Source organism: Corvus hawaiiensis, chromosome 5 (genome assembly GCF_020740725.1).
Source record: "Corvus hawaiiensis isolate bCorHaw1 chromosome 5, bCorHaw1.pri.cur, whole genome shotgun sequence".
Lineage (NCBI taxonomy): Eukaryota > Metazoa > Chordata > Aves > Passeriformes > Corvidae > Corvus > Corvus hawaiiensis.
In genome coordinates, this window is record NC_063217.1 from 33,487,276 (window position 1) to 33,507,528 (window position 20,253).

General features: G+C 42.0%; 1 protein-coding gene across 2 annotated transcripts in view; it reads left to right on the forward strand.

The window, feature by feature from the left end:
- The first annotated feature begins 1,166 nt into the window (after window positions 1–1,166).
- The window catches only part of ACSL1 (acyl-CoA synthetase long chain family member 1), a 38,601-nt gene continuing 19,514 nt past the window's right edge, over window positions 1,167–20,253 (forward strand). The window contains exons 1-5 of one of the 2 annotated variants that reach the window (XM_048304166.1): window positions 1,167–1,269; window positions 10,150–10,377; window positions 16,420–16,534; window positions 16,909–16,973; window positions 18,239–18,340. In XM_048304166.1, coding sequence (XP_048160123.1) covers window positions 10,183–10,377; window positions 16,420–16,534; window positions 16,909–16,973; window positions 18,239–18,340 — 477 coding nt within the window. In that variant the 5' untranslated portion in view covers window positions 1,167–1,269; window positions 10,150–10,182. Of the gene's footprint in view, window positions 1,270–2,246; window positions 2,325–10,147; window positions 10,378–16,419; window positions 16,535–16,908; window positions 16,974–18,238; window positions 18,341–20,253 lie in introns of those variants that run through there. The other variant, XM_048304167.1, reaches the window with a different exon arrangement.

The following is a 20,253-nucleotide window of genomic DNA, read 5'->3' on the forward strand; positions in this document are numbered from 1 at the left end:
GCTGGGCAGAGAACGGATTATGGTGCATCCCTGGGGAGAAGGACTTGGGGGTGTTGGTGGATGAGAGGCTGGACATGAGCCGGCAAAGGTGCACTCGCAGCCCAGAAAGCTAAATGTGTCCTAGGCTACATCAAAAGGAGCGTGGCCAGCAGGGCGTGGGTGGGGATTCTGCCCCTGCACTCTGCTCTCATGAGACCCCGTCCAGCTCTGGGGTCCTCATCACAGGAAAGACATGGATCTCCTCAAGCAGGTCCAGAGGAGGGCCATGAAGATGCTAAGGAGCACCTCTCCTCTGAAGACAGGCTGAAGGAGTTGAGGTTGCTTAGCCTAGAGGCGGCTTTGGAGAAACATTACAGCAGCCTTCCAGTATCTGAACGGAGGGTGCAGGACAGCTGGAGAGGGACTATTTACAAGGGCATTTAATGATAGGAAAAGGGGTTATGGCTTTAAACTGAAAGAGGGTGGGTTTAGATTAGGTGTGAACAAGAAATTCTTTGCTGTGAGAGTGGCGAGACACCAGAACAGGTTGCCTGGCGAAGCTGTGGATTCCATGTCCCTGGAACTGTTTACAGCCAGATTGGGATGATGCTTTGAGCATCCTGGTGTAGTGAAAGGTCTCCCTGCCCATGGCAGAAGATCATTAAGGTTCCTTCCAATCCAAACCAGTCTATGATTCTGTGATAACTATCAGGGGTCCTGATAAAGCCCCAGCTGCCTCAAGATGCCCCTCAAACTCACGGCACCTCACAAAAAAAGTTTAGCAGAGGTAAGCAACAAATTGCAACAAGGTCGTTGTCCTCTTCCAACACTTTCATACTGAAACATATATCCTTTTAGCATATTTATACCGGATGCAGATGTCTTTTTGGAAGCCGTAAGAAAGCCCTTCCTTTGCAAACTGTGACCTCAGACCTCTGAGGTGTTAAGTGGCAGTAGTCCCAGTGCTCCACTCAGCTCCCTGTGGATCTCTGTCATCTGTGCCCGCGCAGTACAAAATTTCCACCGCCCCCCCCGCGGGTTTGTGTGCGTTACCGTGGGCAGGGGCAGGGACGAGGGAGGGGGCAGGGATACGGGCAAGGGAAGGGGCAGGGACGGGCGGCAGACGGAGAGAAGGCCGAACGCCAGCGCCCGCCGGGCTGCGCGGACAAGCGGAGGAGGCGGAGGCGGAGGCGGGCTCGGCACACGCACACGGAGCTCCCGCCGTGCTCGGCTTAAATAGGGCGGCGCCGGGCAGCCGCGCACAGTCGTGGTCGCTGCTGCCGCCGGGAGGTGAGCGGGGTTCGGGGGCGCCGTTGCCGCCGGGGCTGCGGACCCGGCCGCGCTGAGGGGCCGGGGCCGTCAGGGACGCACCGCCGAGAGAGGCGGCTGGGCCTGCCGGAGCGGCCGCCGCGGGGCTGGGGTGGTCTGCGCCGCCGCTGTCACCGCGGGGCCGGGCGGTCCCGTCCCATCCTGCCTCCGATCCCTGTAGGCTGCCTTTGCGGGGCCGCGGGGCTTTCCTTCCCGCCCCGCAGTGGGATCAGCGTCCCCCGGAGCCGGCTCGGCTTCCCCTGGCACAAAAGCCGTCAGAAAAGCGTAGCCGGCTGTCTCCGGCCTCCCCCCGGCGCTGCGGCAGCTCGGGCTGGCCGGGCATTGTTCGGCGCTGGCGCTGCCCTCCAGCCCGGCTCGGCTCGGCCTGGCGCGGGGTGAGCAGCAGGTAGCGGGCTGGGCAGCGCAGTGCTGCCTACTGACTCCGGGGGTTCACGTTTGTTTAGCTGCCGGACTTTGCCTTCAAGTAGGCTATTCTTTCGAGCACAAATGCAGCATGTACTTGAAGCAGCTTTTTTTTTCCTCCTTCTTCTTTTAAAGCAGTTTAGAGCACATATGGAAATGCAGCGTGAGCCAAACTGGCCTAAAATGGAAGGTTGAGTGGCTTTGACTTTGCAGGCCTCCTCTGCTGCTAGGTAGGACTTGCGGTGCTACAGCACAGAGATTTAGCCTGGTTACACGACGCTTTTGTTCTAGGATGCATACATTTCTTGTTCCTGTTGAACAGGAATTGCAACACTTGAACCCTTCTGAATTTCTAAAGGGCATGTCTGTGAGCTGTCTGGAGTATTACGGACACCCTCTTGGACTATGTAATCTAAACATATGCCTCACTTGGGTTAGCATCTGAGATATGATGGTCAGGTTCTGTGATAGGAAAGAACAGAACTATTCCGTGTGGTGTTAATAGATCTCCTTTTTCATCCGTGTTGCTTTACGGGGAATCGTGTGGTCTCCTGAGCCAGATCAGGAGAATTTACATTTGCCTTTTTGCTTTGGAACGTGCTCTCAAACTCACAAGCTGAGATTTCTCAGCCCTAGAATTTGGATCAGATTTCTTGGATCAAGAAATTGAGTATAAGAGGGTATTGAGTTAACTGAAAAATACCTTTCTCTTCCTCTTGCAACAATATCAGTATTAATAATGCAAAACCTGATACATGAAGTTCCTCGTGGACCCTTGCTGTTACTGCCTTTTTAAAATTTAAGGGTAGGTAGCAGATAGGGAAATGTTTGGAAGATGGCTAATAGGAAAAATCTAAAGCTTATCATTACATATAGCTGATGTGTGTAGTGCTATCAATTCAAGGTCTTGAGCAAACAGCCTTAGCCTGGCATGATTACAATGAATTTACAAAGGTAGCTTCTAAATTTGGTAGATGTTGTTTTACAACTACAACTTGGCCAACACGAGGTTGGAAGTAAGCCTTCAGTTTTTGAGAAGGAAACCCCCAAGTAGCCTTTTGCTTCGAGGACAAGTACAAGGTTGATATTGGTAGAAAAACAAGACCAGCAATTTAAAATTGAAGGAAAGACAACTTTGAAATACTTATGTGGGTAAGTGACTTGCTATTTCTTGAGCAAAGTCTGTGTGGCTGGTTCTTCTATCTCATTGCTTCGCTAGAAAGGAATCCTTCATGGGATTTTTGGGAGGAGACAGAGGTGGGTTGTACCTTCCCTGTTTTATTTGTGTTGCTCTTCAGTGGGGCAGAGTAAAAGGTTTCTCTTTCTTATCCCTTCATCACTTTTACTAATGTGAGCAACAGAAGGTAATAATAGGTTTTTGTGTTTTGTTTTTCTTGATAATGTGGTTGATGGAATTGGGTAGACTGAAGAAAACTAATGGCATGAAATTTTTTCAATGTGCAGCAGAGATGAGAGAGATGTTTTGGCCCAAGGGATACATTGCTCGATAAATTGGGCTTCTGACAGTCTTACGAACAGACTGCCTGCCATCTCCTACTTCTCTGCTATGCTAAATCACACGTTCAGAGATGTTAAATATTTCACTATGGTAAATATAACCAGTGGCAACTCCCTAGAAATCCTCTCAAGTAAGAGGGGTGATGGTTTGTTCATTGGTGAATGGTTTTGTGGGGGAGTTTACAATGCTGTGTGGCTCAGGAAAGCTCTGCTGTACAGCATTGACTGTTATTGTAGGCTGAACCCTGTCTGCAGATGAGACCTGCAGAAATGCAGGTCCCACCTGACTCCTGAAATAAGGATGCTTGATAACATAAAGCTTCTGCTCTCTTGCTGCCTTTCATGTTGAGAGTTACTCATTTACACAGGGTAAAATATGATTCCTTGCCCTTGGCAGGGAGTTTGGAACTAGATAATCTTTAAGGTCTTTTTCAACCCAAACCATTCTATCATAGTAAAATACTTCTTTTTAGTTAGGATTTGAATCCTAGTAGTACTGGTAGTTTGCTCAAAACTGATTGAAAACAGCTTGTATGGTTTTATAGAGATGTAGAGGAAAAATGGTTTTTGCTCTTGTAGTTCAACCATTTAAGGGCTATAGCAGAAGTGCATGATGTCCCGTTTCCAGAAGGGGATTTCTCCCCCTTTTTTAAACAAATTACTATTCTTGAACCCAGAACTCTTAAGCTTTTTAGTTTGAGTAGTTTGATACTGCATGTGCCTGCCCTGTGTTGGAAATTTGGCTTCTGCTGTTGGACTGCAGTTATAGCCTGGTAAGTTTGAATTAGTTTCCTAGGAAAGCAAAAAGACAATGCTTACTATCACTGACTTGGAGGAAATGTAGGCATACCCTAATACCTGAGGTCAAAAGGTTGCTGTGTTTGTCGTACTATTTTTTGTGCTGCTGGTGGTGGGAGGTCACTCAGTGAACCAATTGCTTCTCATAAGTACTTACTGATCTTCCAGTCTCAGAGTGTTAAGGGTTGTGTTTTTTGTAACAACCTGCTGGGTGTAAACACTATCTAGCATGATGCAATGGGGCTTAGTGTGCCTGACCCAGGTTGCCTTCTGTGAGACTTCAGGTATCAGCAGTATGAGTGAGAAACTCCTTCTCAGAGAGTCTCAAAAGAGCACTTAAACCATGTGTTAGCTTGATATTGCACACTGGGCTTTCTGAATAGTAGCCTTTTCCTGGGATGAGTAGAATGAATCAGTTGGTATGATCTACTCAAGCTCTTAGGCCACAAGAAAGCTGCTGGGTTCTGTAGGGTGGTTTTCATCTAAATGGTATTTGGAATGATGCTAGATTAACAGAGTAGTGCCATGATGTACTTGCAAATCATAGTTGCAGGGATGCAATTCTAATGCGTAGCAGTGTAGACTGAAAAATATTTGTAGGCACCTTATCTGGTTTTCAGGGATGAGAAACTGGTAAGACTGCTTGGTGACATGTTGTGCTGTACAGGCTTGGATTAAAGGTAATTTAATCAATCACTCTCTGAAAGGTTTTAGTCATACGTGTTGGTTTTCCATTATACACAGGGTTACCAAATGTTGTCGGAGGACTGTAATTGCACAAAAGGCATTGGGCAGATTCTTGTCATGTGTTTCAACTCCTGGACTTGAGTAAACTCCAGTGACCTCACCAGTGTGTGCTCAGATTACTTATTGGACATCACTGAGAGGCAAGAATCCAGGTGGAGTTCCACTTGATTGCAAGGGGACTGAGGCCAAATGTCTGAGGACAGGCCTGTGACTTTCCTTGTTGATGTGAACAGAGCCTTGACATGCCAGTTTCAGATTTAGTGCTCCTTAAAGGTTGCAGCAGAAGCCTTAACTTTGGTTGCAGTTTATGAAGTAAGTCACTGTGGCCTAACTGATGGGTCTGAATCCAGCCTGTAGGTTGTTTCCCTCCAGTTCTGCCTTGTCCCAAGTGCAGGAACAGAAACTGAACCAGCAGAGGCAACCTGCACCCCCCAGTGCATGATGCCTTATGGTTGCTTATAGCCTGAGTGGGGGAGCTGAAGAGGAGTTGGAAGTGAAGTGTGAATACTAAGGATCTGGTGGTTCCTCCTGCCTGGGATGTGTTCCTTATTAACAGCTCTTTAGTTCTTCCCTCTTTACTCTTGCAGGAAGGTAAATATGTCAGTTACTGCTTTGAAAGAAGGGTTTATAGCTCTCATGCTTGGCTGGGTGAACTAGGTGATTTCTGGGTAAGATGATATTAATTAATTTATTTTAGTTGGGGAGAGGGCAGAGGGTGAGATGGAGGTGGTGGGGGAGGAGGAGGTCACAGTAGTGGATTAGACAGTTCAATGTACTTGATTTGTTCAGCCAGTCTTCTCTGGCTGAGGAGTTATATATGACTCCTCATATATGTCGTGACAGGCTGCACCACAGTAGGCATCTTGCTGTCTTGTCTGTTATACAGGGCTTGAACTGGGATTTCTCCTTCATGTCTCAAATACCAAAGCTCCTTTGCTGTATCTTGAAGGTGGTTGTGGTTTGTTTCCTGGCCAGTTTGGCTGTCACAGGTGTTTGCAAGACCTCAGTCAGATTCCCCTCTAACTGCAGGACAGGCAGAAAATCCTGGGAGGATGTGGATGCAGTGTTTAGAGTTTTGTGCTTAATGTGTAGTATTACAGTAGTCCACCCACTTCCCCAGCTGTGCTGTTGTGTTTCCTTCTGGGAGCTAATGGCTGTCTGGTCACTGAGACGAGAGTTGATCTAATTGAGAACTAGCATCACAACTAATGCAGAAAGATGGTGTTTGCTGGATCACCTCCCTTGTGACTGCCTGGCCAGCAGGGAGAGGGTTGTGGGAGCATGTATCTAGGACAGGTTGGACTGACTCAAATTTAAACTGATTGTAAATGCACTCTGAGATTAGGATTATGTAGTCTATTCAGACAAAAGGATTTCTCCAGTTAATAGCCAAAGCTATTTGTTCTACCCATTTTTTATACATAGTAAAGGAGCTAGAATGGGATTCTGCACTTGTTCTTTCAAAGGCTGAGTGGAGAAAGGCTTAAGGAAAAAATGAGATCCATGGGAGCTGTGCAGTGTAACCTGTAAGAGTAAGAAAAAAACTGACTGCAGTGGCAGGTAGCTGTCAGGACAACTCCAAGGTATGTGGGTGGCTGGTTCCCTGTTTCAACATATCATAAGGAAAATACCTTAGTGCCATATTGCTCATAATAAGAGATAGACAGCTTGTCTTGTACATTTCTCCTCCCTGCAAGAGGCTGTAGAAATAACACAGCCTGTTCTTTTACACCATGTGATGGATCTGCCTTTATGGCAGTGCTAGTGTGTTGTTCATCTAAATATTAGAATAGAGAGAAAGAGAGGCCATTGGTTCTTGGGGTTGTTTTCTTTGCAATACAGAAGCTGACGGCTGCTCTCCTGTTCTCTTCCGTTGCACTCGAACGATGTCTGGCTATGGATAGACAATAGGCAGGCTGCTGCTCACTGTAAATAGACCATTGTATGCCAAGAGTAGGAGCAGCAAAGAACGGCAGAGTCCTGCCAGCTTGGGTTGTTGCCTTGAGATACTGGCTCTGCTGTAAAGAATGAGTCTTGGGTGCTGCAGGGTGTGTGTGCGTGAGCAGAGAGAGCTGGCTTTGTCAGAAACTTACAGAACTCCTTAGCCAAATTGATACAGTGAGTTCAGAGGGGCGCCTTTTGGGCTGCATTGTGGGAACTGTTTCTCTGGAGGTGGTCAAGAGAGATAGTTATCTCTGAAGCAGTTTTGCCTCCTTACCCAAACTGCTTTCCCTCTGGTCTTTTAGTAAAAAGACCAAGGTCTACTGATTGCATTGAGAAAAAAAATGCTTTTGACCTCAAGTGTCAGTTCTGCTCTTTCCCCCCCCCTACATGTAGCAATCTGAGTATCACAGACTGGTACTTTTCATTTGGCATCTTCTCCCTTTGGGTCTTCAGCTGTGTCTCACACTGGGGCTTAGTTTGAGTCTGTTCCTTATGTTCTAGATCCTGTCTGGTAAGAAGGAATTGCAGGACCAGAATTTGTGAAGAGAGCATGGCTTTTTTTACTGGTCTTGAATGAGCAAACTTAGCTAGGTCCTTCCTTGAGGAAAACAACTGAAAGCCAGATGGAAGCTCCATTGTGAAGATCTTTGTATCTCAGTTTGGAGGCTCTAAACCTTCATCCTTGGTCATGATAAAAACCCAGGATGTCTGATGTTGTTGGAGCATGAGCCATGTAAATAATGAGGTGACTTAAAGAAGGCTGGAAGGCATTGAAGCCTCTTTTCTTGCTGGGGCATATTTGGATGCATATGTTAAGAATGTGAGTTTATTTTCTTTGTTACACCTGGCTTTGCCGTAAATACAGAAAACAAGAGCTGATAGACTTAACAGATAGTGTTAAAGCTTGGAATTGCTTAGTCTTGCAGAAAACTGTGTCCTCACCTTGTTTTTTGTGCAGATGAGGCAGAAGGTATCATAAAAAGATATTATCTCAATATAAACATAAGCAGCAAAATGTATCAGTGTATACCTGATAACTTGTGGTATAAGTGCTTGAGAAAAGTTTTATGTTACAGGCTTCCCTAGAAACAACTGGTCGAGGAAATGAAAAGCAGAGATGTGCATCTATTTTCTTCACCTAAGCTGAAATCATAGCAGATCCTTGACTATAATGGGACTGATGTATGAATTAAATGATGATGTTTACCTCAGTTGTTACCTGTAAAGGCATCACCTGTAAAGCCTTTTGAGTAATTCAAATTACATTGCATTCCTAAATCATAGTTTGTGCGCAGGACACTTCCTGACTAATGCAGACAGGAAAGCAATTTTAGAAGTCTAAGATGCTCATTGTGGAGCCTGAGGAAAGAGCTAAGATTGCTCTTAGCCATTACACACATCATAGCCCCCCTTGTCTAGTTTCGTAACATGGTGTCTATGATATATGCGAAATTAACTTGTAAGTCCACACTTCCTTGTTGATGTATTGTTTTTTTTTTATTCTTAGTGTTCAACTGTCTATAATAAAACTTAAAAAGTAGTTTTCACACCTGCAAGGCTAATGAGCATGATTAGGTGCATAAAAAGCAACTGCATGGTGATCCTAACTATTAAGTCAGTAACTGATTTTTTTTTTTTTTTAAAGGGTAGATGAAGAACTTGTTTATATTCAGTTCATCTCTGCCTTCTGTTACTACAACCAATGTGTTGTGGATTTTGTTTATAGTCTGCAGTGTATCACTGTGCAAGTATCAAAAAGGCATGTAGTGGCCCTGCATTGCCTGTCGAGGTGATGCAGCCCTGTGCCCTAAGGCTATGCCAGAAAAGAAAAGTGTGGGGGAGAGAGAGCAGTGCCTGCAGGCTGGGGATTATTCCATGGGTCCAGGACTACTCCAGAGGTGGAACTTGATTCCGTCCCGACACTGCCCCCATCCATGACCTTGCTTCAGCCTGTCCTGTTAACATTGTGAAACCATGGGTCCTTTGAACTAATTTCATTACTATTTTGCTGAATCTAGCAAATCTTGTCCAAATACTAGTTAGACTTTTGTCAACTAGACAACTTCTGTTGCCTGGCTGAATAACTGATTGCAGCAGTAAAGATTTCAAGGTCAGACTGTAAACTAGAGGTTTTCCTGTAGAAATATGAAATGTTAACCGGGTATAGTTGGTTTTAAAACTAATAAACATAATTCTGCCCGTTTGGGTTTCAGAGTCTCATATGCCACCATCCTGCTGCGGTGGCTCCTTACACAGTATGTTTTAGCTATTAGCTACATCTTTGACATTCTCTAGGACCTTTGTTTAATTCTGTTGTCCATAGGAAATGGCTAGGACCTAAATTACCGAAGTAAATACATCTCTTTGTTCTTCAAGCACGCGGGACAGCGTTGCCAGCCGTCGCTGGGTGTCGGGCGGCCGTGGCGGTGTCAGGGCCCGCGGGCGCCCTTGAGCGCGGTGGGGTGAGCGCTGCGGGCCGAGCGCTGCCGGCTGCCATTGGCCCCGCGCGGGCCGGCTGCTCCCGCTCACCTCTCACCTAGTGGGCATCGGCCGGGGGGTTCGGCATGTGACAGGCGTCCCGGGAGACCTTGGCTGTAGAGGAGAGCACCAGCTGAGCTGACTGCAATCCCCTTTTTTTTTTTTTGTGCAGCTGGTTCTTGCTGTGGAATATCCGTGTCAGTGAGTGCTGGCGGGGAGCAGCCTCTTGTAGCTCTTCCTTCTGTGTGAACGTGACAAATCAAATGTGCTTCCTGTGCTTGATTGTATTGCTGCGTGCTGCTGCCTTGGGCCTCATTTGCCACTGCTTTAGTCTGCCTCATGACCAGAGATAAATTGCTGGCATGGTGCTGGGAGAAATAGGAAACTTGCTAAGTACCATAGAGGAGCTATAGGAGGATATCAGCTTTGAAAGCAGCTTGCTGTACTGACCCTTCTGTGCATGTCTGAAGGGAGAGTAGAAAAGAGTTTATTTTACTGGACTTAGGAGAGGAAAAATCCTGCTCCTGCTATGCTACTATAGGATTAGGATGCTCTCTGTTACATGCAGGCAAGGTAACATATGTCCCTGCCCTTCATTTCCCAGTCTTTCCTGCTTGATGATTAACTGTTTAAACATTTGTGAAATTCTCTCCTTTAACAAAAGGTCTGCTTTTTAAAAAGAACTTTGAATGCAGTCTCTGTTGAAAGCAATACTAAAACTCTGAAGAAATTCCCCCTTCTCAGCCCCACCTATTTTTCAAGAGTATGAACTAATAATTGCTTGCTTACTTAATTGCAGCACAGATATATAAAGATGTTACCTTCCTAGTGGCAGATCAAGTTATTTTGATGGTGGGAAGCCAGTAGGACAAGGCATACATCACTGTCCTACAGCAATAGTGAATCAAAACAGGATTTCAGATTTTTTTGTGCAACTTTTTTTCATACCAACAGATTCCAGCCTTGGAACAACTGCACTGAACTGCAATGCAAGCGCATGAGTTGTTTAGATACCTACGAATGCCAGAACTTGGGGATGTCAGGCAGTATGTGCGCACCCTTCCGACAAATACGCTGATGGGCTTCGGTGCTTTTGCAGCTTTGACAACCTACTGGTATGCAACAAGACCAAAAGCATTAAAACCACCATGTGATTTAGCAATGCAGTCTGTGGAAGTAGAGGTAAGTGTCACTTGATGGATTCTGTACTTCACTGAAATTTGAACCCTAAATGTAGCATTGAGAGAGACCAAATACTTGATTTACATTACGGTGTTTCTAAACCTGTAGTGTGGGGGCAATAAATTTCTGAAATGTGGCTTGGACTCCTTTTTTTGGCTTTCTGATTTTGAAAACCAACTTGAGGGCTGAGGTCACAGTGGAAATAATTGTCACAGGAGAAGAAGACTGCTGAGAAACTGAGCTTCTGATCTCACTAGTGACAAAACTTGTTCATGTTAGAATTGGCACAGTGTAGTTTTCAATTCCTGGCCACGTGATGACCTATTAAATTAGATCTTGGGGTTCCAGTATGCATCCTGGTATATACTGATTAGGCTAATACTCTTCTGTTATTTTTAGTGTATAATAGCTGACACATGAGACTTTATATTGTGTTACAAGCATGAAGAGGGTACTAATTGTCCTCAGATGATCTGTGGAAGAAATATTAGTCTGCCAAGAGATCCCAGCCACAGAGTAAGCTGAAATTAAACCAGCCACCTGCTGAACGCTGGATATGTTAACTTAGCTTTTGTTTTATGCTTTTTAGAAGCAGAGTTACTTTTAGGTGGTGGCTTCTAAAAAGGGAAGTCAAATATGGAAAGAGTCTGACTGGGAGAAGCTGTTGCTTTGTGAGCAAATACAGACAACTGGTTGCAAGGCTGGTGTTTCTGGGAGTTGTGGTTGTATTGATTCTCCTGCTCACTACAGAGTCAAATACTTAATCTTTCAAGAGTACTTCTCTTTCGTCAGGACAGACAAGGTGTTTTCTCCTTTTGAAGTTTTGGAAAATTGTGATCTTTAAGGGAGATACTTACAAAATGTAGGATTGTAAAGCTGACAGCTTCTTTCCTTGCTCATGATAGTCAGAAACTACCACTATAGATTTTTATATATATATATATATACACTTGGAACTGAAGTCTCTCTTTACACTACCTTCTTCTGCATGGATAGACTGCATCTAGTTGTCCTGTATCAAATGAATTAACATGACTCTTGTGCTTAAGAGCAGATGTGACTACAAACTGATGTAAACAAATGTGGCAGAGCAGTTTGAAATTTACAGTAGGTCACCTTCATGAATGTTAGCAAACTCCTGTCATTACTTCAAAGTGAGTACTTTTTTCAATGTTTCATAATACTGAGATTAAAGAATGACACATTAGTTGGCCCCTTCATTCACAGTTTATTTCCTGATCTTCTCAGTATGGCAAACAGCAGGCTTGCTGACACATCATGTTACTGTAGCAAATAGAGGTCTGCTACTAGAAGTACACAAAGGGAAACAAAAATATGCACTTGCAATGTGATAATTGCCAAAACCACCTCTTTTCAAGCAACATGTGTAGAGTAAGGATCTAGACATTAGATCTCACTTCTCTTGGTGAGCTTTTCTGATTCTGACAGCAGACATGTAGACAATGTCTTGTAAAGCAGCACATCTTGGCTGCTGGAATGAGCTAGCAGTGCAAGTTTTCCAGCTGTGGAGTGTCTCATTAGGCAGTATAGACTTCTGCAGATTTTTGGGGGGCATTGCACTATGAGATGGTAAAACAGTACCTTTTAGCTGTCCATGAACCCCATGACATATGCTTATTTGCTTGAGACTGACAGCTGTCTCAGTTCACTGCCTTTACTTCTTCAAGTTAAATTACTTGTCACTGCTGGATTCTGAGATTGAAATCTTTATTTGGTGGTATGAGACTTCACTAAGCTACTTAAAGCATCATTGATCCAATTATACTAATTGGCTCTCTGATCTGAGCAAGATAGGTATAACAGCATTATTTTTCAATGCCTCTTTAGAGGATAAGTTTTAATGGGAAGGCTGAGTAGTAGTAAGACTTAAATGAAAAACACCTGAGTGTGTTAGCATGTCATGGTGATAAGAGCTCAAACTTAGAGAACATCTTGAAATGGGTGAGATCTGTCCAATTTTTTTCATTAAGGGCTGTATCTGAACTATTAATAATATTTAAAACTGTAATCAAATGAAAATGTATGTTTTGAATCAAGTTTCAAGTGTCTGTTAGAATTGCTACTCTTACAACAGTGACAAGACTGATACAGTACTCAGGATTCAGGTTCTCACTACATTTTGCTTAGAATTTAACTTCATATACTCCATTTTCTTACATATATGTTAAGATTGTCACTTCTAAAGGGAAAAAAAAATCGAATACTACTCTGAAATTCGTAACATTTTCTTTCTGCCTAAACAATATGATATTAAAAGGCCTGAGGAATTGCTCCAAAAAAGACATGGCAGAAGGCAATGCCTGTTTGCTACCATTTTACTCTCTAATCTACCTGTTCATTAACAATAAGAAATTTGAACTAGAAATAAGTTTATACATAACTCTTACTTGTGATTTAACTTTGTTAGACACCAAGGAAATAAGTGAAGTCATTGGCTGGAGTAGGGTTTCTACATGTTCTGATAACATATCTTCATAACTTCATGTGGGAGAAAACAGATCCTATTTACTGTTGTTCCAGGTCACTTCCCATCTCGTGACTGTTTTGATTTGGTAGGCCAGCACCCAGTGACCCATTTTAACCATCACTGGATGAGCATAAAGATTGCACTTGTAGTTGAAAATGGGTGCAAAGAATTACTGAAGTGGCAGGGACACCTTGCACTAGACCAAGTTGCCCAGAACCCCTGTCAGCCTGGCCATGAACACTTCCAGGGATGTGTCATCCACATCTGGATCTGTCTGCCTGTAGATAGCTCTTTCTTTCCGCTGGTGACTAACAGCTGAATAGCTTTGGCTGTTGATTTTGTGTGCAGGCTGTCAAATACATTAAATCTTGCTTTAAAAACTTCCATTTTTCCCAACTTATGCCATGTAGAAGAATAGGATAGAAATAAATATTAGGATGTCAGTACCTTCTAGGAGTAGGACTTTGGATTTGACTGGCTTTTTTGTTCCCCTAAGAAAAGAAATTAAAATACGGAGAGAAGTATTCAACTCATGAAAACTTTTTAAGCCTTCTTACATTCTTCTGATACATTACCAGAATTCTAGCATGCCTTGTCTTTCAAGAATCACATGATTAGACATGTGCTCGTCTCCCTATGAATGATCAGTTTAAGTGCTGTATGCTTACTTAGGGAGTAGCATGCTTAAAATTACATGGCTGGCTTGAAAACTCTGGTTCATACTACTTGCTGCTCAGAATAATATGTTGGTGACCTAAGCACCACTTGCTAGTGTACTTTCCTTCTCAGGTAAAGGGAAATTTCTCTTGTCTCTGAGGCATGGTGGAGCCTACAGTGTGTTTTGACATTACTGCTAATCCTAAGCAGCCTGTGTCAGCAACAAGCAAACCCACAGCTTGAACAAAAGCAGTTATTTTACATGACCTGAATAGGCGTTGATAGAGTAACGTATGCTCAGTTGTAGAATAAATCTGTTTCCTTCAGATGCTGCTATTTTTAACCAATGACAAGGTTTTAATCAATGACCAGGACCTGATGTGTAATGGATTAATTTCCTGCAAGTCCCTGAGCTGCTGCAAGGGCTGCTTTATACAAGTAACTAGAAACTGTTCTCATATTAATCAGATTTTATTGCCTGGCTACTTTAACAACACTTTTTAAAACTGACAACACTTTTGACTACTAATCTTTTTACTGGACAGATCTATCAGATGCCGTTCAACTAACCTCTGTGAAATCAGCCAAACATTCCAGTCCTGAGATTCAGACACTTGGTGGTAACGACCAGTGATTTTTAAACGAGTTTGCTGCAAACAGAACTTTCTATCCCTGATATTGCACAAACATTCTGGATAAGGACCATTTGGACAAGGTCCTAAAATAGTTCTTGCTGCTTTCAAGCAAAATGTAGACCAATTCTATTGCTTAGTAGGTGAGTTAATTTAGACCTTGCATTATGCTCCTGGTTTGACCTTCACCATATCTGGGAGTATTTCACCACATCAATAACATTGAACTCCTTACGGCCCTCACACAAGGAGCTCTGTGTTTTTCAGAAAAGCTTTTATTCTAAGACTGTTGAAAATCCAGTGAATTCTACTTTACTATGGGAAAAAGAATGAAGTAAGCAAAACTGACAGTTGGTTATGTTTCCCCTTACTGAAAACCCATAAGAACTGATGGGAACTTTTTAATAGTAGTCTGTTATAGAGTTTCTTTTTTCAGAAGAACAGTGCCATCAGTCCTGTATCTAAGCAGTGTGCTGTCTGATAACTCATCTTAGATTTGGTTAGTGCCTCAGGTCCTGAGAAATAGCTTTTGTGGTGCTGTGTAATAGGGCATATAAACAAAACAGTAGTAGCCCACATGAGGAGAAACAAATACTTCTTGACTCTTGCTGAGGAATGGCTTAGGCTATTGTATTTCACCTGATGTAGGAATTATAGCATGTCAGACATGGTACATGGGATACATTGCACTTGTTGATGTTACCATGGCTGGTAACAAACTACACTGTGTGATGTTTCTCAGATTAGCTCCAGAGTGGTGACACTGGGAAAATCTAGAAGATGACCTTGATTATCCAAGACCTGAGAAACCAGTGAAATAAAGCAAAGCAGTCTTTCTTTTCTTTCCAGGCAGAGACATGTACTAGTGATCTGTTAATTTCCTGTAGAGTAGATGTTGGTCCGAGAGCAAGTATACTCTTGAATTTCTAATGTTAAAAATTTTTAGAGGTAAGCCACTCATTAGCTTATTCTGGGTCATGTTCACAGTGTACGTTTCTGCTTACTGTCAAAGGAGTGGCAAGCACTGCATTACTCATACTGTTTTGCTAAAACAAGTTAGACTTGTTTTAGTGTAAAAACATTTTTTTTTCCTCTCTGTGCCTTTAATGTGCTAGCTGATTCCTATAGACATGGGTAATATGACACCTTCTGTACATAAACCTGTATTTATGTAGCTTATACATGGAACAGGTGATGTCTGGTCCTCCAGGATACGTCGAAAACAAGACAAGAAACCAATGGTAGGGAAGAACCTATGACAACATGTGAACAGGTTTTAGCTGTGGATGATAGACAAACTAAATCTGTGCCTGAATTGTTTAGGGTTTGACTTTCTGAAAGAACCAGAAATTGATTATGCTGATAGAGAGAAAATTTTACGCAGTGTTTACTCAAGACACTCTGTTTAACCAGCTGGGCTGTTCCTGATAAGAACTTGCTTGTAGGTGTCTGTCATCATAACAGGACTAATTAACAACTGTGGCCCAACAGTAATTGCATAACTGCAATTTGTGAAACTTGATTGCTCTGTATAAAATGAGATTAAATAATCAGTCACTCTAAAAAAGGCAGTGTTAAAACTGAACTATTAAATTCTTGTATTGACTTATTGACTTCCAATTCTAGCTTATGTAAGTGCTCACCAGCTGAAAAATGGTGATTTTAGTTCTCAAGATAGTATTGTCTTGACTGCATTTAAATAAATCAGGAGGAAACCCTTTTTTGTAAGTTGGCACTTTTAATTGGATTAAAGGACTCTATTTGGAACAGAATATTTTGCTTATGAGAACACTTGTTTAGGATGTTGGTGACCATGCTTAAAATCATTTAGGGTTGAAACCAGATATTGAAGTGTGATTATGTTCTGTAATCTTAATTAGAAAAGTAGATCAGGATTGCACTATTAATATTCTAGAGAGCTCTAGAGGCTGGATTTAGAAAGCTGGATGAAATTATGTTCCATACTGCACTAATAGAGTAAAATATTTCTTAAGAAAAAGTGTTTTTGACAAAAAACACTGCCCTTTTGACTGCCCTTTGACAGTCTTTACTATTCTTATTTGTTCTGTGCTATCATAAGTAGTTGAGGAAGAAGATTTTGCCTGACAGGTTTTTGGTAATGTAGGGAGCAGTCTGACTCTTGAAACAATGTCCTGGAAAACCTTGCATAGCTCTCAAGTTCTCTCAAGAAGAATATTGCTTCAAGCAATTCCCATTCATTTATAGCCAACAAGTGTATCTAACCTTTCTAATTGATTTTCTTAGGGCGGTGAGCATGCTCGAAGGTCCTCTCTTCTCAACAGCGACGAACTGTTGTTGTACTACTATGATGATGTGAGAACAGTTTATGATATTTTCCAAAGGGGTTTACAAGTATCAAGTAAGTCTAAAATTGAAGATAATATTTTAAATATGTCAAGAACTACATATTTGAACTCCTTTGAAATGCAGCAGGACATAGGGGATCTCTGTCTAGCAATATGATGAATGTGTTGGATGTGAATTTTCTTGAAGATGAATTAAACTGATATCTTGTGAAATAGAGTTCTGTGAATAAAGTCAGTGCTGTATTCCTTGGCCTAAACCAACTTTGTTGGCCTCTGTGCTTTCCCAGCTTCCTTTCCTGCACCCCTGAAATAAAAACCTAGTTTGTCATCTGAAGGTGTCTGCTGAGAATCTAGGGACTTAACACCAAGAGTGGTGTCAGGACAGAGGAGTTGGGGTTAAATTTTGAGTAACTTTTATCTTTTTTAGATAATGGTCCATGTCTAGGTTTTAGAAAACCAAACCAGCCATATGAATGGATCTCCTATAAAGAGGTAAGTGGTCTCTCTAACTTAGCGCTAGACTTGCTTTTGCTTGCTGAGACCATTGAAACAACATCCAGTAATGTGATATAACAAATCTGAATTATTTATAGATGTTTTAAAGTAGTAGCAGAATATTGCAGAAAGGTTCTAGTTCCTATTACCAGTGTCTTAAGGGAGCAGCCTTAAATATGTGCAAGCGAGAGAAAAAAAGAGTGTGCTTGTTTTGTTAACCCCAAAAAATTCTGAAATAGAACTGCTATCTTGGCAGTCCTTAGCATCTCAATGCTGAATTGTTTAGCACTTGGGCACTGCCTCTGAAGAAGCTGCAGTTCAGGGGGCTCAGACTGCTACTACTTTGTGCTTGCTTCCAAGAGGCTCACTTTACACTAGAAGTTCTATCTACAGGTGTTGTTTGGGCTTCCTGACAACTTGTCTCCATAGTGCTGAATGATGGTTGTATAGGGTGCTAACAAATCTGCTTCTAACTAGCAGTGTGCTGCTTCTTGATCCCTGAAAATATCTGTATGCAAATCTCCATTAACAGCTGTGCATACTTAGCTTGTTCCTGATTTAATCAGTTGGTCTTCAAATTTGCATAAACCTTGCCTATTGCATACTGTTAAGGTCATTAAACACCTTCTGTGTGTAACAGACCTCACCTTTTTCCCAAGGTGACTTTGCTGGGATTTTGTTAGGTGCAACCTCTCTTTTATTAAAGCTTTACTGTTGGGGTCATGTGACTAATGTGGTTTCAAGTCATGTGCTATATATATAGAAAGGCTTTAGAAAACTGCCTTCCCAAGCTTTGTTTATAGAATTAACTGGGTTTTGCCTCCTTGTTCTCCTGCTTTTTGAAGGGAGAAGTGCTATTCCCATAGGCACTGATTGAAGTAGAAGGATGGGATATGTAGTGCTTGTGATTAAGCAGAAATACTATGTTTAATCATTCCAGGGTCACTTCTTGGGTTTAACACAGATACAGCAAACCGGCCTTTTCTGTGTATGTATGCTTAACTTTTAAACTTACACTTAACACTTTCAAGTGTGACTGGATCAAGTGTTTCTTCTGCTGCATATTGAGTGCAAGTGTAATAATTACAATCAGTGTGATGTAATGGCACTGCAATGTTTAGGTTATCAAAGTCACAGAAGGCATCTGGAATATCCTAGAAAACTTCTCTCTCATTCATACCAATTAATAATTGTTGAGGAGAGTTTGCAATTATGAGCTTGCTTATATTTTTTTTTTCCTACCTCTTTTTTTGCCCCTCCAGGTTTCAGACAGAGCTGAGTGTGTGGGCTCTGCATTACTCCACCGAGGCTTCAAACCATCTCACATTCAATATATAGGAATCTTTTCACAAAACAGACCTGAGGTAATTTAACTGACATTTTGTGTATTTGTGGTCTGGGCATTACTGAAATGGCCCACTCCTTTATCTCTTGGCAGTGTGCTTCCCTACTGAGAGCCCTTTTGGTGTCAGGAAAAGCCTAAAGGCTGATGTTGTAGACCCATGAGCCATAGGCATGGCATAAGAACCAAAACTGCTAGTTGACACAATGGTTAGTGTCTTATATTGTTGGTTTTGTTTGGTTTTTTGCTCCCAGAGCTAAACGCAGAAGGCTAGAGTGCAAAAAAAGAATCAGAGAATTCAGAAGAACTTAACTAATTATCTTCTGATTTCCAGGTTGTAGAGGTTGTTTAATGGGAAGCAAATGTAGTTCTTAGTGAATGTAAACAGTACTTGGTTTCTCTTAAAAAGTAACATTAGAGAACCAAGATAATTGAAAGTGACAGGAAGTCACAAGGAGGTGTTTAAACCTTTAAAACACAAAGGAACAGTTAGTGATTAAATATTTGGACAAAACGATGGGCTAAGATGATAATTCTATTTCTGCCAGATGCCCTGGGTACAAAGATTCTGGGAGGGGAAACTGCTGCTGAAGGCAAAACTTGGAAATTAATTTAATAAAAATGGGTAGAAAGACTGAAAGTGACATAATTAAAGAAGATTACCTGACACATCTATGGGGATATTCAGGTTGATAGTGCCTATCCATTTTAACCCAGAAGTGGTTTTAGATTGCCTTTTCTAAAAATATTATGAAATATTCAGAAAGTATGTATTCTCTAGACTTGTTTATTAAATCTGTTTAATAGGACTGAATTTCTCTAGGTTTATGTGTTTAGTAGCTTGAGCTAGCACTTGCTGCATTAAGCTATTCAATGTAAGCCTTTATTAAGACAGGGGACTGGTTCTTACTCTTTGTCAAAAGGATGCTGTCCCTCTTGATTAAACACTCCCATTTGTGTTTGCCATTATCAAAGGACATCTATAGTTCTGACAGGGTTAGAAGTGTCTTGGTCTCTTGTTGTCACTAAAATGCAAGCTGTGTGACAAGTGACTTTGGCTTCATTCTTCCTCTTTCAACCTACATCCCAAGGAAATCCTGAGCTCTTGGGTTTTCCTGCTGGAATTCCCTTTCTAACAGCTGTAGATTTATTTCTGTAATAAAAAAAGGCTTTAGTTCTGTAATAAAAAAAGGCTGGAATATATTCAACTAGGAAGCTGTTGAATAACATGGGGTTACAGACTCTGTGGTTCAGTTTCCTGTGCATATAACATGAACTGGAAGTAAAAAAGGGAGACAGATGTTTTTGTTGTGCCAGTTTCAATTGCTTCTTTATAGATCTTTGGGTGCAAAGTCTCTGCTGGGTTAGTGAATTTTCTGGAGGTAAGCATGGAAGTGTGGTTTGCTCTTGGATCACAGAGATAAAATGCTGAAGTTTCATTGCTTTGAGTTGGGTCAGGAATGAGCTAAAAACACTTGTTTAAACCAGCAGTTTTAAATCTGGGATTTTCCCTGCTCAGAACTACTGGATGGATGTTGTGACATCCCAAGCATAATCACTAATCCAGACAGGAGAAAATGTGAAGGGGTTTTTTTGTGTGAAATGATTCACATTTGTTACTTCAGGGAAGAACTGCTGGGGAAATCCCCTAATGGGGAAAATCCTAGCATCTGACTTGCTTAAATATGAAAAAACCAAACTTGGATTTGTAAATAAAAGTATTACTTTCTTTGAGTTCCTGAAAAACAGTCATCTCTTCTGGAAATGAGGAAGTTTTGTTTTGGATTGAGAAAAAACACAACAAATACACTTTCCCCTAAAAGAGCAGAGCCATGTCAGAAAGGAAACTGGAAGTCTGACTGTTGTCTATATTCAGTACAAGTTGCTTGCTTGGGCTTTGAGAGAACTCAAGTGTCAGGGTTTGATATTTATATT